This window comes from Pseudopipra pipra, chromosome 1, assembly GCF_036250125.1.
Source record: "Pseudopipra pipra isolate bDixPip1 chromosome 1, bDixPip1.hap1, whole genome shotgun sequence".
NCBI classification, from domain to species: domain Eukaryota; kingdom Metazoa; phylum Chordata; class Aves; order Passeriformes; family Pipridae; genus Pseudopipra; species Pseudopipra pipra.
The window spans coordinates 58966913-58986141 of NC_087549.1; the positions used below are offsets into that span (position 1 = coordinate 58966913).

The 19229-nt window shown below is 38.2% G+C and overlaps 1 protein-coding gene and 1 long non-coding RNA gene across 2 annotated transcripts in view; one reads left to right on the plus strand and one right to left on the minus strand.

Annotated features, from left to right (window-relative positions):
• Nucleotides 1-3565: 3565 nt before the first annotated feature.
• FBXO15 (F-box protein 15) overlaps nucleotides 3566-19229 on the minus strand; it is a 93881-nt gene continuing 78217 nt past the window's right edge. Inside the window, exon 10 of the mRNA XM_064658059.1 lies at nucleotides 3566-5289. Coding sequence (XP_064514129.1) covers nucleotides 5179-5289 — 111 coding nt within the window. The 3' untranslated portion in view covers nucleotides 3566-5178. The remainder of the gene's footprint in view (nucleotides 5290-19229) is intronic.
• LOC135417744 (uncharacterized) lies at nucleotides 7788-17249 on the plus strand. The gene is made up of 2 exons (XR_010432199.1): nucleotides 7788-8253; nucleotides 16137-17249. It is a non-coding gene; the product is annotated as an uncharacterized LOC135417744 (long non-coding RNA).

Consider the following 19229-nt stretch of genomic DNA (forward strand, 5'->3'; position numbering starts at 1 on the left):
AAAACAAAATCACAATAAGAACTCTAAGAGGAATCATGCTGGGTCACATCTCTTAACAGTTATCTACAATGAGCTGATCACAGAGAGGCTGCTGGTCGGCTGACAGCACGTTAGTTACCATTGTAAATTCTGTAAAAATAAAGAAATAAAACAACAATTACAGTAGAATGATAAGTCCATTAGCCTCTTACCAATTCATTATGCCTGTGGAACACCGAGGTGTTTGATGAAGGCACTGCCAGGAAGATTTTCTATCTGAAAAAAAAGCATGAATTAACAATCAAATTTAGGACTGCATTTCAGCTCCTTCTAACTTCTGAGTGACTGGCTGGGTATTTGCTTCTCAGTTTTAACATATTTTGCAAAAGCTTATTTTCCAAAATCCTGAACTTCTACCCAAAATATCAATATGGGGTACTTACATTAAATTAGTCTTCCAAGTCTCCAGTTAGTAGATTCTACTCTGTGGATTCAAAATTAAACATGTGATATCTGTTTTAGTTTCCTGCCTTAAAAACCAGAAAGAAATTTTTGAGACTTTAAAACACCCAATATCCTACTACTTGAATCCAAAGGAACTGATATCTAATATTTCTATACATCTAGAGATGATATACATGTTTTGTGCATATGTGTGTGTGCATATACAGTAAATAAAAGTCAGCTCAATACCAACCTACTTATATACAGAAACATATTTTATTGCTCTTTTCCATTTATTAAGCCATATTCATGAAAATCCAGAGCCTAAAAAAAGCTAGTCTGGGCCTCATACAGGAATGGTTGAGCCAAAACCCACTCAATCACTTCACCCCCCTGTCACTTCTCCCTTTATTGGCATTCATTGATATATAAACAGGGAGGATGTATCCAAGCAAAGTGACACGTTACTAATTGCACCATCTTCATTAATACTGCATTATGTGTCCCTGCACTATAGAGAATTTACAATGCAAAAGATGTCAAGAGCTTATCAAAATCTGCATATAAATATTTGGTCCAATTTTCCAAATGAAGCAGCCTCTGCTTCAACAACCCAAAACGGAGAAAGGGTCGTTTATCAGCTGCTAACCAGGAACAAAAGGCAAATAGCCCTAATTTCCCAAACACTCAGAGCTATTTACATCATTCCTGTGCCCTTTAGGTAATTAGGCATAACTTCAAAATAAGAAATCCTCACTGTTGTACAAATACATCTGTCTGTAAACAGAGCACTTCCATTTGTAGAAAAGTCCTAACAATAAAAAGACAGATAAGGAGAAGTCTTTATCAGAGGTACCCAGAACTTAAGGAAATCACTGCATAAGGACCATAGGTACTTCAAATTCAGAAGGAAGATGTCTAGACGAGAAATATCAAAATAAATAGGAAGGCATCTTTTTGCTCAAGTGTAAGAGGAAGACTGCATCTTAGATTTGTTTCACTTGTAACTGTTTAAAAATATCTAAACGAACAACCAACCTCAGTCAGAGTGACATAGTGAAGACAAAACTTTAAAGAGTGTGCTCAAAATCAACACGGACTTAAATGAAAACAACAGTTGTGGACTGTTTTCACCAGGGCAACAGACCAGGATAAAGCAAAGTGGTATTGCAGCAGCTCTGAGCGCTACAGAGTCAGCAAAGGATCACTCACTTCAGCAAGTGCAAACTGGCAGGTTCCTTGCCCATGTACTGATTAACACTTACACTCTCCATCTCTGAGCAAAGGTTTATGTTTCTAGCAATGAATAACAGAAACAGGACAAATACAGGGAGAACATGCAGAATCTCTTTTATTCTTTCCACCTTTCTCTGCTTCTCCAGGAGACTAGGAAGTTAGCACTAGAGCTCTGGCAGAACATACATTATTACAAGCAACATGTACAACTGTGACCAGCCACAATGAACCAAATTGATAAATATCCAAGTAAATACACTATTCTTCATCCAAGTTTAATTCCACAACTGTATCAAACTGTATCAGCTGCTCCTGAAATGGAAATTAAAAGCTTTCCCAGAGTCATAAATGGATTTTTTGTATTTCAAACCTTTCTTCCACTTTGCTACTTAGTAAGAAGCCTCACTGAGCACTGCTTACATTGAACTGAGATCCCAGATGGTATCCTACTGTAATATGGGTAATATTTTTTCGGAACTACAGTCACTAATAATTAGAAATTAATAACTCAAGGGACATATTGTCCTGAGAAACTTATCAAGCTATCTTTTAATCTTGTAATTAAAGTTCAAACACTTTCTGTCATGTAAAAATCTATGCATTCTAGGAAATATTTCAGTCATTAGTGTATAATTTCATTCATTTATAGACAGCAGTATACCAATTAAACTCAGCATGGAATTTGGAGATGACCTAGTAGATTTTTTTCTTCTTCTTCACTTAATCTTTGATGGTTGTCTTTTATACTGCCGAGGTGCAAATACAGATTCATGCATTTAAAATAAAGTTTCCTAAAATCGGTTTGTTTTTACTGAGTTTGCTTGGGATGAAGTTAACTTTCTTCGGAGCAGCCTGTATAATCTGTTCTTTGCATTTGTATCTAAAACAGTGTTGGTACCACACCAATATTTTGACTGTTGCTGAACAGTTCTTGTACAGCTCCAAGGCTTTCTCTCCAACCTCTCAGACACACAGGCTGGCGGTGGGCAAAACGCTGGGAGGGTACACAGCTGGAACAGCTGCCCCCCTGCTAACAAAAGGGAAATTCCCTTCCATACAACGCTGTGCTTAGCAATAAAATCTCAGGGAAATGGATAGGACACAGCCACATTCATTATGGCATTTTTCTTCCCAAGAAATCATTACACATATTTGAGACAGGAGGGAGAGAGAGCTAGGGTAGGTATTTTGCTGGTGGCTGGAGTCAGCCCACCACATCACTCTTTCCGAATATTTTCTGTAGTTATTATCTACCTTGCCTCCTCTGCAACTCATTCGCTGCATTCAAATCACCACTTAAGTGATCTAGCAAGAGCAATTGCCTGTATACCTTCCTCAGTGAAAATAGGCCTCCTCTGATTTCAAGTTGACCTTGGTACAAAAGCAAAGTCATCACAATCTCGAAACTTAGCAAATAATCTGAAACGAAGAGTTAATTTAATTTGAAATATAGAATCACAGAATAGCCTGTGCCTGAGAGTATTGTCCAAATGCTTCTTGAACTCTGTCAGGCTTGGTGCTGTGACCGCTTCCCTGGGGAGCCTCTTCCAGGACCCAACCATCCTCTGGGGGAAGAACCTTTTCCTAATATCCAACCCAAACCTTCTCTGACACAACTTCAGGCCATTTCTTTGGGTTCTGTCACTGGTCACCAGAGAGTGTCTACCCCTCCTCTTCCCCTCACGAGGAAGTTGTACACTGCAATGAGGTCTCCCCTCAGTTTCCTCTTTTCTAGGGTGAAAAAGAACACAGAAAAATAAAATTACAAAGATCATCACATAACTGGACTGTATTATATTTGATGGAACAGCTTCCATCTTTACCATATTTTCAACACTTCTCAGAAGCAAGTGGAACAGTAGTGGTCTAACACCTTAAAAGTGGAAGAGAGACAAATAACACACACTCGTTTTTTACATCCATTTTGTTAGTGCAATAATGTAAAAAAGGACACCAAAAAATCATAAAGCTTCAAGATGTCCTCCAGGAAAAAATGAATAATGCCACAGGAAAGCTCATTCACAGTGCATCATTACATCACAATTATTCTTAGAGCCCCCAAGCACCACTAGTTCAGGCATATGCAGAAATGCATAGCTGGACTCTGATTCACCTGGTGAATGGTGGAAAGGGAATAGTAACACCTACGTGGCCTTTACCCAGTGAAAAAAATCCATCATCCTTTAAGAAAATCCTAAAAATAGTCCATTCTCTTCTAGCAGTCTAAATAGCATCTCTCATCTTCTATCCTAGTCTTACAAGGACATCTGCAGCAGAGAGATGAAGTCAACAAGCCAGGAAAATGTAGACAAAAAAACCCTTCAAACTGTGTTTTTTTCAAATATCACCCCTCCTCTTCCCTTGTCTTTCATGTGGAGAATAGTTAAAACACTAGTAAAAGAATAACTATTTACTTGGAAGTAAGAGGTGGAGGGGGCAAATATGGCTTCATTTTTTTCCTCATGTTTGCCCCTCAAACAGGAACAGGAACTCCTTATTACGGAGCAGTTACTATTTCGCAAGCAGAAACAATGAAAGACATAGAAAAGGTTACTTCTGAGGCTGGTCTCTTTTGGAAGAACAAAACCATTTTCTGACCACAAAACTCAGTGTCTCATTCACATTTCCTAATGTTTTGTATCTAATATTGAAATAGCTTCTGTACCATTAAAATCTGAATAAAACCATATTAAGCAAAACAGCTGTGAAAGTATTTTCACACTGGCTTCAGGTCAACAGAAACACTTCTAAAGTGAAGAAGCCATGCAGAACAGTGATAGATTGAGGAATTTTCAGTAATAAATAATATCACAGTGCTTTGATTTTGGGGATATTCCTAGACAAGCAACCAAGAAGAACTGACAAATACCTTGGTCAAACCAACAGGACTTCTAGGCTAAACTGGTTCTGGCCTAAACCCTGCCTACACCCCTGCTTCTTAGGGTCCTTGGGTCTAATCCTTTGCACACTGTATCTTTGTTGGCTAAGATTTGCTAGCAGTTTGCTGCTTTGTTCTCGTTTTAAAGGATACTGAAGCTGGAACAAGAACTAATTAGAACATTTCCAGTGAAATAGGTCAATGTTTTCACCTGGAAGAAATCCAAGATGTGGTGAGATTAGTTTCCAGCTAAAGCAGCTCAAATGAAAATCGTGGCCTTTCAAAATTGAAAAAATGGGCAACTTCTGTGCAATTTTATTGTACAATATTATCGAAACAGTCCACTTTTCTTCTAATGTGGGAAAAAAAGGACAAAGCCTGTGATCCCCCCAAAAAAATCAAAATCAGAACTGTTCTCTCTGGTCATTTTTAGTAAAATACACAATATATTCAGTACCCTGTAGTGTATGAAGTTGAACTGCTTTGTTATCGTAATTTTGAGGAGGGAAACATAAAGGAACCTACTAAAGTATTACTTTGCTACTTGTGTTTCATTGCAAGTACAGATATTGAAAGTTACTTTCAATAGCCCTTAAATTCTAAAACCTTACATAACATTTTGAGGTAGACCCTCCAGAACATTACACGATCTCATTCGAAAGTGTGACATCAGCATCTTTTGAGGGTGTAGTAGAGGGGCTCGCAGTAGCACACAGATGTTCTTCTGCCAGAGACATCACAGAACTCATGTGCTGTAACAAAATAAGGATGAAAGAAAGTATTAAATTGGGACCTTCCTTTGTTTATTCCTGTTTTATCCTAAGATATCTTCCACTATAATTTGCATAAAACTAATTATGGGTTTTTTGAAGTAAAAGATTTTTTTGAATCAGGTCTTATGGGCTTTGCCATATATCTATTTCTTCAGAGTCTAAGTCTAGTTCCCATTAGCTCAGTCATCACTGAAACATAATTACCTAATGATCTGGAAGAGTATCAACCATATGCAATAAAAGCACAAGCATAAGAAATATTACGCACTTCTAAATATAAATCAAATATCAGTGATAAGTCTCCATAGTGCTGAAAGAGTATGTATAAGAATAGAATTATGTATTCCTTTAAAAATCACTGTTCTCATTTGTTAAATCCTCCAGATGTATTTCACAGGCCTTGTCTGTCCCTAATCATCTTCTTTTAAGTTTCTTAATGTAACATTGCCAGACACAGTCAAAGCTTCCAGTGGGGACATTGTCTTGCTTATGTATCTAATGTACCAAACTACATGCCCATCAGAGATTTGCAAATCCCTTGGAGGCGCTTACATCTGAAAACCAAACTTAAAGTCTGGATGATCAAAATATGCGATGAGCACAGATGACAGTCTCTTTGCCACATTCAGTGATTCTGTCGTGTTCTGTGATTAAAAAACCAGTATAATCTGACACTGAAGGTATTTTACAGCAGATTAACTCCAGCAATGGTTTACAGAGCTGCATTCAGAAAGACCAAACTTTTTGGAATTGATGCTGCTTCTGGAAATTCTTTACATATATTGATGCCGTGGGAGATGTGTTGGTGCTAAAAAAATCTCTGGAGCAGTTAATTAGGGGTGAGATAAGGAAAGAGTTTATTGTGCCAAGGCAAAAGATGTTACGACGTGTGCGCCTGCTGTGCCCAAGGTGTTACATTTTATAATACCATCCATCCAATCCCAAATGTGTCCACTCTGTGGCCTTTACTCTGGACTATCCCGGGTCCACCCCCTGAGAAATGGGTCTGGGGGCTTTTACTTCATCATCTTCACCATCTTCAGAGCACAAAGGGTACATAGTCACCTAATTCTTGACTGTGTTCTTCAGTTTAGGCCAAGATACAAGCATTTTCCAAACAGTCTGGGCCTTGCCTTGACAAAAGACTAAACATTTCTACTGGATTCGGGGGTAGGAGTGATATGGGGTGCATAGAATGGGGTAAGAGGGTTAAGGAATGTGTAAACTATTTGTACTACAGGGAAAGGGAGTGGGGGATGCTGCTTTTAAAATCTACTTTTACTACTTATAAAACTTATAAGGCTTACAAATATTAGAAAAATAAAAAACTGTTAGGGGCTTAAGGCATCAATATAATCTATGCATAATTTATACATAGAGCTAGTACCATAGTCATGGGTAGGAATGGGTCATGATATTTTGAGACTTGCAGTAAAAGGGCCAAAGATACAACTTCAATTTGACACAGGAAGAAGTAAAAAGAAAAATAAATCCATAGCCTTGGCCCTGCGGGAGAGCAAAGAACTTGTTACTTGGGATCCCCAGGTGCTCCCAAGCAGCTGACCATGTTGTACACTACAACACAAACTACAACCTCCCCATGGTCTCTGCCAAACTTGGAAAATAGAACACGAAAAAAAAAAAGGATTTTCCTTCCTGATCTCCAGATCTAGTACAACAGGTTAACACACCAACACACCCAATCATCCCCCTAAACAAACTCTCCTCTACTAATAGCTGAGTTAGAAACTTCACAAAAAAGATTAACACTGTCATCCTTACCATAACCATGGCTGAACAGGAGCACCCTCACTCTGGCTGGATACAGGCAATAGAACCCATACCATGGTACTTTCATTCCATTACTGCCCTGTTATATGATGAACACAGACTGTCAGAGTTCAGGTGAGGATTTCACTGCTTTTTGACTCTCATTTCCCCTCAGTCCCTCACCTTCTCAGAATATTGTCACTTCTTACAAGACTTCTTGTTCTGCAGTTTCTACTACATATATGTATTTCATTAAATGTTTGTATATTCTCAGACCTTTATCCTCCTGTTTCTAATTATTGATTTCAATCCCCCTCCACTAGTACTGTCTTCTCACAACTGAGTTATTGGTATGAAGCATTTTAAACTCATCTGTGTGAAAGAGCCATGGACAAACAAAATTGCATTGCTTTAAATGTTTCTTTTAATAGTTCAAAATAGCCACAAATTAACTTTCTGGAAACCTCCACTAAAAATAAAGCTGGGAAAAGTCATCTCATTCCACTGAAAATACCATATTGAAAAGTTAAAAATAAAGTCTTTCAAGAAAAATAATCCAAGTGGGGATAAAACTTCCCCCTCTCTTTTGTATTCATGAAGTTTAAACTTTCTCTGTAGGTTTAAACTTCTTCCCACTCCTCTTTTCTTTTTCAGCCAGAAAACCAACAGCACTGAGGTCCCAGGGATGAGGAATGACTCACCAGCAAGTGCTGAGTCACAATCACACCAAATGTGCTCTCACATCTTGATGGAGCATCAAATTCAATAGCTTTGCTTAGTCATTTGAGCTTGCCCTAATTCCTGTGATTCACTCAATTTCAAAACTTTGATTTCTGATTTCATATTTTTGCTTGTAATATATATTCAGTTGTATAACTCTTATACAACTCTTAAAGCAGAACTGTTGTAAGTCACCACTAACCCTCAGTCAGATTCCAAGCTTCAGACATAAGGTGTGTCACTTATCAAATACAAGTGGCCAGTATGCCACGGTGCACATCAGTTTGATTTGGAACTGCTGATCTCCCATTCCTTGGACACCTACAGAGAATGCCAGCTGACATCTGAAGATACATGCATTAGGATTTCATCCTGCCCTGACTCATGTCGGCAACAACCTACCATCAGCTAAAAGTGTGACCTTTCTCTAGAAGGGCTCCTCAGCCTGACAAGGTAAGACACAAGAAGCGAGTGCTCAGCAGTTTGTGCAGAGGGTAAGGTATTTGACCATGATTAAACAAGTCAATGTTGGAGTGACAGATTTCCGATTCCTTAGTTATTTTGTTTGTTACCTTTTGTCCTATCTGGAGGTAGATATAGCAAAATTACTTTACCCAACTGTTTATCTGCTCATTCAATTACTTATGTATGGAAAAGCTAAGTTTGGCCAGAATTCAACTAAGGTAATAAATATATTTCTTTCCACAGGCATTTACAGAAATGTTTTATCTAATTACTCCTAACATTTAAGCCATAATCCAGAGAACTGCTCTAAAAGGTTGCAGGCAGTCTAGCCATGGAGGGATGAAGGAAGCTCATCACTGAGGGAGAGAAAGGCAGACACAGTGAATAGGTTTCTGACGACTACCACATTGCAATACCTTACAGGATGCAATTATCACTGTGCTGTTATTTATTCTTCTGTCTTCAGGCACAGTTTTTGTGTTTTCTCACTGTCCATTTCTGCAGCAGCTGCACTTACAAGTTTTATGCTGGCTTAGTGATTAATAAGTCTGTTATACTGAAGGCACCCAGTCAGGTAAGTACACTTGGAAAAATTTCCCTTATGAAAAGATACTGTGAGGGAGGTATGGGTCAGCCCTGTGGATTTCTGGGAATAAAACAGACCACACATACTCATATACAGCTCACAGAAATACTACAATAAAGGTTGTATGTTTTTACCCTTGCTGAAGGATAACTACAGCTTTGAAGCTTCTTTGGCCAGCTATTCTGACTTTAGCAATATCCAGTAACGGGGGGGGGGGGGGGGGGGGGGTGGGGGAGGGGAAGAAAGCCAAGTGAATATTTGGCATTTGGTCATAAGAAATTAAATTGTAGGCCATAAGTTCTCCATAGGTTGCAGGTTCCCAAGTCCTCCTCCAGGCATTTACACTGAGATACTATTTTTAAAAAATTCTACTCTACCTTAGTTACAAGCTATTTTTTATAAAGTATTGTCCTTCACCATTATTCATACCAGTGTAAGTAAATTAAAGACACATCCTGATCCCAGTGAGCAGCCTAAAGAACTCTGCAAGAATTGCCCCTCCTACAGGTATCTGAGATTCAGCAGGCTATCCTGACGCTATTGCTCTAAACATCCATGACCTACTCCCAAAACAGAAAGCAAATACAACTGGGAAGAAATTACTTCTACCTCTCCCTTATGAACTCCTCACAGGCTCAATTACCGAACGTCTGCATCAGTATGAGCATGAAGCAAAATGCTTCAAGAGAAGAAACAAGAGATCCACCCCAAAACAAATTATATCTTGGTGTTTTAACACTTACTTCCAGGCTTCACACTGTGGTGAAAAGAATGCTATGGTGGGCATAGTAAAAGTGACTTTGGTACCTGCCCATCCTTTTTAACCCAGAAATTCCAGTTTACTCAAAAGCTGAAAAAGCTCACCACAAACATAACTATCATGAATTTTTAGATAGAGAGGAGTCAATTTTTGACATACTGATTTTGTTTCTGGTGAGAACAATACTTCACCAGGAAAATATCAACCACTTTTATTCAAAACTACCATCTCCTTTGTATATAAATACAAATCGCCACCCTGTTTGAAAGGTGTACTTTCAATACAAATATGCACTTATATTGATCAGTGTAATTGTAACTGTAAGTGCCAGAAGTTGTGGGGCAACCATATGTTCCTTCTCTTCAGAGCTTTGACATGATATATGTTGGAAAGCTGCTACTGATATCAAAACTGACCAGCAGGAACACAGCTGGAGAGAAAAAAAAGGCAGAAGATAAGGCCAAAAGTAGTAAATACTGTATGTATAGCATATTTTTATATGGTTTATTTATTCAAACTGTAAAAAGACACCATTTAAAATCCTCAAATCCTGTTTTTTACAGGGCTGTCTGCTCATGCAGCTCAGTGACCTTGAACACAGTAAAAACCAATACAGTTACTGAAGACTGATTTCAATAACTTTCTGGAAGGTGTCCAAAGCAGCTTTTCATTCTGCAGTCTCTGCATCAAAGACAACACAGAAAAAGGAAGGCAGAATATAGCTGCTCTTGAACCTGGTAAGAGATGTGCAGTTTTCTGCAGCCACGACCAACTTCATTACAACATATTTTCTATGGGGTGTGTCAGATGACTACACCCCACCTACTTCTTACCATGGCCACACAGTGTGGTTAGCAACAAACTACCACATTTCTATTCCTGCATCAAATGCTGCAATGCTTGTTCAAGTACAATTATTTTTTTTTTAGCAATAGAATTTTACTTAAGAATTGTGGGGGTTTGTCCATGACAGGCAAGGAAAAGTGCTGCAATGCTGGTGTTTTGCCTTTTAAAACACTCCATTACTAGCACTAAGTATCCACTAGTTTAAATAAACTCATCCAACCAGCTACCAAATATCTTATTCTACCACTGGACCCATCAAAACAAAAACAAACCCCACACCAACCATGCAGTCGCCAAGCGTACCATGATATTAGATTATACACACAAATGAGGATCTTCTTATTCAGAATACAAATCTCTTCAATCCTTAAGTGCTCCATCAGGAGTTTTGGACTGCACCTCTATGCACACAATTTAAGTTGCTTTCTAGAGGATACCAAATATATTCATAGGGACAGAGCATTTATAAAGCAAATATCAAGACACAAACAAACCCAGACTTTAACCAATGATCGAACAGAGCCAGTTCAGTCTCTCTTCAGTGATAGAGCTGCCCTTAATGTCTTTTCATATCTCACTGGAAACTATTTAAACAATGGCCTTTTCATATCTTTGTTCACACAGATCCTTCTGTGAAATATTTGCCCATGACCATGTAGACCATATTGCTTATTCACGATTGGTCAAGTAGTATTTTTTTTTGGCCACTGGATGTGCAGTGCTTGCAAATGAGCTTGTGGTAAGGAAGCTTGAAAAAACTCTGGAGAATAAAGACTGGAAAGACCAAGATTCACCACCCTTTTAGCAGTGGGGAAAGAAAATAAAAAAAAAAAAATAGAGTTTTAAGGTTTCAGGACTGCCTTTAGAGCAAACTCCTTCAGGAAGATGGCTAAGGGCACCCTCAGGTCCCTGAAGTGACCCAGCAAGACTTAAGAACAGGTCTAAGAGTGTGACAAATCAAGGATTCATTATGATGCTGCTGTCAGACACCTCCTCAGATGTGTCTATCTGAGGCGAAAAGCCACCTACGTGGTTATGGATAAGGTCTAAAATCTATAGTGAAGTAAATCCCTTAAAAACTGCCAAAATTGCAAGAACATTAAGTACTCATCATTATTCCTAAGGGATTTTTGTAATGCATTTATTTTAAAAAGCAAAAAAAACCGCCAAAAAAACCCCAACTAAAACAAACACTAACCAAATTAGCACCAAAAATAAAACCCAGAAAAACCAAAATCAAAGAAACTATCTTAAGGGATAACTTGTATTTCTGAATCAAAGCACAGATTTGAATACTGTGAAAAGGAATCCACTTCTTTCTGCATGGTCTCTCGATGAGTTATCAAGTTTTGTCTTTTTGCTTCATACATTCCCTTTTCAGGCTTTCATGGGACATGGGGAAAAAGACATTTCTCAAGCAGAGACACAATGATGTCTAACCATGTCAGCTGATTGGCAGAACTCTGACAGATGTCACATTAGCAGGTAGGAGATCAGAACCGGGGCAGGGGGAAAAAGTCAGGATGTTCTTCTCGAAGTCATTACCAAGTACATTTTAGCCAAAACTAACATCTTTTTACCTTCCAGTTTATCACCGCCCTCAAGTTTCCTGTCAAGAGAGACTTTGCTGCACACTTTGCACATTTGCTGTTTGGCCTGTTTTACTTACATGGGGAGCACGTGCCACACTTGAGGGCTATCACGGAAAAACAGTTAGACAATAGGTCTCTACTGTCTTATTCTTGAAGTTGTATTTTGACTATCTACTTTCTCTTGACCTATTAATAGGAGATACAGAAGAGTAATGTGTGAAGTAAATAAGCTTTGCTGCAAAAATGAGGTCTTCTTGGGAGAGTTAGTGTAACTGCACTGCTGATTAGAAAAGCATTCTATCAATCCTGAGCCTGTAGCTTCTCTTCCCCCCAACACCTCTTCCAAATTATTATGAATACTAGCTAATCATAAATTGTTATGTCTTGCACAACAAAAAAGCAGACAAAAAAGTCTAAATAAAAAGTGTTAAAGATCTGCTTAATGATATGCTGTAAGCACAAAGTAGGCAAGGCCAGTACTTTCCCCATAATCCTATTGTGCAAGTATGAGATTACATATATCCTTCATCACCTTTGCTCATGCATAATCATCTTTGCCGGCATAAGTACATTTGAGATCAACAGTTAACTCCTCAAACATTACTACATCTTCCAACATGGACTCCATTGTTTCACCTTCCAATAATATTAAAACAACATCCTGACATCTTTCTTTAGGATCAAAACAAAGGTTATATGGCTCCTATTTTCTGCTACGATGATAAAATCTTACTTCTTTGGATCTGTCTTTGTTCCCTTTCATGCTTGAGATAACTCATTAAAACTCAATGGGTTCTGTCTGCAGTATAAACCTAGTAGTCCAACTTTTCTTCTTTTTCTACCTTCAGTGTAGGTTAAAATATTACACAGTTAAACTCCTGAATACACTCTAGGCACCACCAAACTCATTTTTACAACAGTGCCAATGAATTCAAGTGCAACGACACTACAAATTCAGAATCCTTCAAAACCAACAAATAAAAAGGTTGATTTTCATTAAACAGTTCTATACAAGAGGTAAAGAACCCCGAAATGTGCGTCCTCACCATCATGAAATAACGTTATTTCAGCATGAATTTCAAGATCCTCCAAAATATCTAGAGTGGACTCCAAATTAAAAATATTAAAATTTCTTTAAGTAATTAAAATTATCTGCTGAGAGGGAAAGAAAGAAAATCAATTCCTCTAGGATCAGAAAAACCAAATCAAACAAACAAAAAACCCCCAAAACCATCCAAAGTGAGTATCTTCTATATTGGAAAAAGTATGAGCCAGATTGAAGCAGTACTGCAGTACTTTTCCCAGTACTGTAGACTCAGCAAAAACCAAATGAATCCTGAATCCCACCTCAAAAAAAAAAAAAAAAAAAAAAAAAAAAAAAAAAAAAAAAGAAAAATAGGTAGAAAGCCACTATTTTACATGCCTTTTTAAAATTTTAATGTTATAGAGGCAGAACACAGGCTTCATATTTCTGGCAAAACCAGAAGCAAGAAATAAAAGAAGGAATTCGAGTCAAGTAGTTCGCATGAAACACCCAAATCAGCTTTGTACATCATAAAGAACTAGCTATTTATGTATATATTGAAAAGAAATCAGATTAACAAAATGTTTGTGGGCTAATTTCAGTTCTCCTATCATCCTAGAAGCATCCATTGCTGCTTATGTTACCACATTACTGTTCACAGTACGAACAAGCAGCAACTCTTTCAGCCACCATATGTATTCACTAGGTTGTGGTAAATACATTTCACAAGTAAATGGGACAAAACCTGACATATAGCAACCTAAAAGAAGAGGACTAATGATGACAATTCTACTGACAAGGACACACCACTGGCAGGAAGAAATGTGCCATCATGTTACTTTCCAGCTGGGCTGGACAGTGATGCTCCTGGACTTTGTTGTGAGTACAAGGTGCCATTGACTTCTCTGATCTAATTGCTCAACCTGAGTAAAAAAGCTGAGGGAGGATTTCAGTTTTGCTGTTGACCGGGTTGTTATTGAAACATCTTTTGTGCTATTTCAGTTTCTTGTTCACACCCCAGATATAAGTGTTACTCTCATAAATCTGTGCTGTAACTACTAACAAATGGCTTGGTTACAAAAGCTCCTACCTTACTGTAGTCAGGTGGCAAAACATGGCATCCTACATAGATGTTGCTGTAAACACACTAGTACAGAATATAAGAAATTCATAAAATCATAGAATTATTATGGTTGGAATAACCAGAATTATTATTGTTGGAAAAGACCTTTAGGTTCATCGAGTCTAACTGTTCATCCAGCCCTAGCAAGTCCACCACTAAACTATGCCTCCAAGTACCACATGTAGACATTATCTGAACACTTCCAGGGATGGTGATCCCACCATTTCCTTGGGCAGCCTGTTCCAATGCTTGACCATTCTTTCAGGGAAGAAATTTTTCCTAATATCCAATCTCAACCTCCTCTGGCACAACTACATATTTTGAGACCTTTTTAGATAAGGATATACATTACTTTCATCTCCACCTTTCCCACTGGATTTTTACTTTTCTTCTGCACATCATTTGCCAGTCAGTTACAGCAGGTAGCAAAAGTCTTTCCTCTTACATGGATAAGGTAATGTATCAGAAGCAAGGAAATTTTGGACAGAAGAAACTGATGTCAAAAACAAGCTTTCATTTTTTTCAAAGGGAAAAAACTATGAACCACATCATGTAAACAAAAACCTGACAGTGGTTCCTCATACTCATGACGGAAACAAAGTGCTGGAAAAGTTACCAGAGATTATCTAGTCTGTCCTAAAAATGGAATACTTATATCTAAAGCAGTATGCATTGTATGGCTAGTTCAACCCACTTAAAATAAGTAATCATTTCACACAATTCAGAATTTAGTTATGCAGTATAAGTGACACAGAGAGGAAGGCAGGAAACCCCCAACAGAAATAGAGGGGCGATATTCTGCATATTCAATAGGCTATATGCTAACTATGGGACAGGATTAATGCTTGCATTTCTGAAGGCTGAAGGAAAGAGCTGATAAATGTAACAGGTATTTTCCATTCCAAAACAGCCCCCACTATTTTTTCCCCTACACTGCTGCTCCTTTATTCTCTAACCTACTCCTTGAAAAAACAGAACTTGCCTTTCTGAGGTAATTAAGAGATGCAGCCTGACATTTCTGCCACTGCAACCCCCTCTCAAGTTTAATCTGAAGTGGGAGGAGCAGTTTGGGCTGGTGATAAGGAAGACAAGCAGGAGTAGCTAATTAAGTATAAAAAAACTAAATGTTCTGTTAAAATATGGAAGTCTATGCACAAAACTTTGTTTTACTTTTGTAGAAATGAAAATTCTCAAGGAAAAACAGAATATGCACTAACTCTAGACATACTCCAAATTCCTGCTTTTATTATTCATTTACAGGAAACAACATACTACATACAGAATGCAGTGTTTTTTTTAAAATATACAGATCTGAAAGCTACAAGTTTTATTTAATAAAGCTGGTAAAGAAAGAGACAGAAGGAAAAGGATTTTCCCTCCTCACAAGATTTTCCCTTATTTTTGCCATCCCAGTGAAAAACTCTAGAGCTAGTAAAGCCCCCTGGCATTAGATCAGCTCTAACACTGCTACATGCAGCCAGGTTCACACAAGCTTAGAGATGCACATTAAGCCACTGTAGCTCTTCTCAGTAGCATACAGCATACAGCTATCACGCTGTTCATCGCAACACAGAGTGGGACTGGCTTTGGAGAAGAATCAAACCAGTGGAAAAATTCCTTACACAGTCCTGCAGATGAACTCAACTTTGTTAGCACTGTCGAAGAGACATTCTCGCAGCTGCTAAAGAAAATGGATCCCTCCCCATTTTGTGTTACAGAATAACCAGCTGTTGAAACTCAACCTATGCCAGTCCAGCCCATGTGCTCAACACTCACTGCAGAAGGGCACATACAGTGAAATACAGACAGGGAAAGCAGGGCATCCACACAGGCCATCCTTTGCAGAGCAAAGTGTAAGATAAAGATTTTTGTATGTCTTTAAGCCACAAAACAAGTCAGAAATTGCTTCTGATCCTTTACTTATCATTCTTGTCATACAGGTTATTATGTTCTCTGAGAGATTTTGTCATCCATGCATCCCCTGACTAAAGAAAATCCTCAGCAAACAGCACTCATTATCCAAGGTCCAGACAGCATCTGAGCTGGAACAGAGCACAGCAAATACCAACAGGCTTGTCTGCAATCACCTTCCCAAGACTATCTGTACCTCTCACCAGGATCAGCAGGGTCTTTCATCCATGGTAAGCACTATTTGTGAAAATCCACATAGAGCTCTGGGTTCTGTGCAGCCTCTCCCCCTGGCTCCTTCCTTAGGCTCTGGCCATCATCCAGCATCTCTCCTGAGGTGTGCAGCAAACATCCCCGCAGAGGTGACCCCATTTTCAGGAAACTCTGAGGAACCAGCTGGATCCAAACTTCCCTCCAGAAAGGTGATATCAACTACAGTTCTCCAGTAAGATACGCTCTGATGGCTTTCCCTGGAGATGATGTTCCTCAAGACACCACCTCATGCAACAGTGAATGACTTTGCACAAGGTGTCACGCAGGGGGTCCAGAGGTTTAGTTTGCAGATGGATGCACTACTATAAAAGTGTAATTAGGTCTCCTGTATACACACATGGAATTAACTCTTCTCTTTGCTAAGTAGCTCAGTCCAATAGCTCCTAAGCAACAAACATGATTTACTTAATGGAGCTGCCTTTCCTTTTCCTCTCATGTCTCTCTTCTCTCAGAAATGCTGGGGGGGTTTCAAACTTTAATTCTAAAATATACAAACCATTTTAAGCTAAAACTAATGTACTTTCCTCTCCCCACCCCCAATGAATTTAGCCTCTATCAGATAAAGAAGGCTCTCTGAAAAGAGTCTTATCTTCTAGACTGAGCAATTAATATACATTTATTAAAATGTATATTTTAATATTTCTCTCTTTGGAAAACAAAATAAAAAGCTAAAAAAAAAACAATCTAAACCAGTGAACCTGAAACAGTGCATCTTCAGAGGTGTTCTTAACTAGCAAAATGTACTGAACGATTAATAAATGTGTTCTTTGACTAGAAGGATGAACTATGACACAAGTCAATTTGTGCATCGATTTCATAAAACCATGTTGAGTAAGGACATATTTTTGACCCAATAAACCTACATAAAGATACCACTATTGCTTGAATTGACACTGAATATTAAATTTTCAAGAACTCCAACCATCAACCAAAAAAGCCCTCACCCTGGGATATTACTGTTGCACTATGCAAGCTAACTGAAATAAGCTGTTTGCTAAAAGGCTGTTCAGAGAAGCCCATTGTCACTACTTAATAGCTGATACGGACCATTGAGTAGGCAAAGCATCTATGTTCTGCAGCGTGAAAACTGCTTACCTGGGACAGATCTATTAGGCTGTGCAGCTTCATTGATAGGAATAGAATTACAGACATGACAGTACCACTGAGGATATTAGATAACAAGGGACTGAGACTAAAGGATTACTGTAGTAACTGATAGACTGCTAAGGTCTGGAAACCCTATTATTTTTTCCCATTTCTGATTTGTTAGCATTGTCATTCCACTGCTAATTACCTAATTAAAGGAACTGTGTGATATTAACAGCACATCTACTTCTTGTGGCGAGCTGAGAAGACTGAAGATTAAGAACACATGGTCTCTTGCCATCTTTGAAACAATCACAAAGCAACATTCGCAAAAAGAAATAACATGTTTTTTGTTAAAAAGCCCCTAAATTCTCCAAGAACATTAAGTTCATAACTCACTGACAAACACCTGGGAGTTAACCCCAGCCTCAGAACACCAAGCAAAGGACACATATAGTGAAGCACAAAGTTTACAATCCCAGTGTAAGAAGAGGAGGTAACACTTCACAGGGAAACAGGTAATTCACCTGTCATTTTAGGTATTGCTTGCCATGATTCACATTGTCAGCACACAATTGCAAGTTTTTACCTAGCAACTTGCAAACAAGTTAGTAAAGTCCAGGGGCGTATACAGTGTTCTCTGTTGGCAGGAGGGGCCAAGAATCCTGGATGTATGATTATTTGAGAGATGTTAAACAGTAGCAGAACTTGGTATACTGCTTGGAATTTAAACACAGCATTTATTAACTGGAGAGATATGTAAGACAATTCCATGCAGAGGAAGCATGAAAAGCTTTCTGGTTTGAACATCTTCTCTCTGACATTGTGAGTGGGTCAAAAAGTGGGATGGCTCTTCTAAAGTAGTTAGATTTTCTAAAAGCAAAAAAAAAACCAAACAAACAAAAAAAACCCACAACACAACAACAACAACAAAAGCCAAGAAAACAAACAAACAAACAAACACGGGTCAGTAGTTTTACAAGTACTTTATTCCTATCCACTTTGTGCCAAAATTATTGAAATCAATTTATTCCTCGAGCTTGGCCTAATTCACCATGTTCTACTAGAGATACTGAGTGGCCTAATCTTTCGATGCTCAATTAGCAGGATCTTAAAAGAACAGATCTTCTTTTGACAAGCAAAGCAGTAATTGAGCATTTCTAGAGAGTAAAGAGTGCAATACAGGTGTCTAAAATTGATGTATGCAACTGCTATAATTGCTTTTGAAAATACTGGCTTTAGTGTTGAGCAAAATAAGCAATCCATCAAGACAATTGCACACGTTCTTCTAGCCAGACTTAAAAAAATTCCCTTCATTTTACCACCTCCCTTCTATTCCCAGTTTTTTCTTGCCTTGTCAACAACCCTTCCAAAACATATAGTCAACACTACCCACAAAGTTATTCAAACAAACAAAATCACAGTACTTGGACAGCTATTGATCCCATCTTTATAATTTTTAGATTGTGCTCAAGAACCGAGAAATGGGTTTTCCTTTGACTGTTCCATGGCCAGTAGCACGCTTCACAGGCTAAAGGACTGATGCAGGTCATCATGAAACATTTCCTTGAATTTCTTAAATAGTGTGAAATTTTTCATTGTGTTATCACAAAGTCATTCATTTGAGCACATATCCATCTCGATAAATAGTCTATTCACACCTGACAACTGTGCTTTCAGTTTTATACAGACTCAGAGGTATACATTCCGCTTTTACTTCTGTCCTTAAACAAAATCCTTCCAACAACTTCAGTTTAATGATGTTC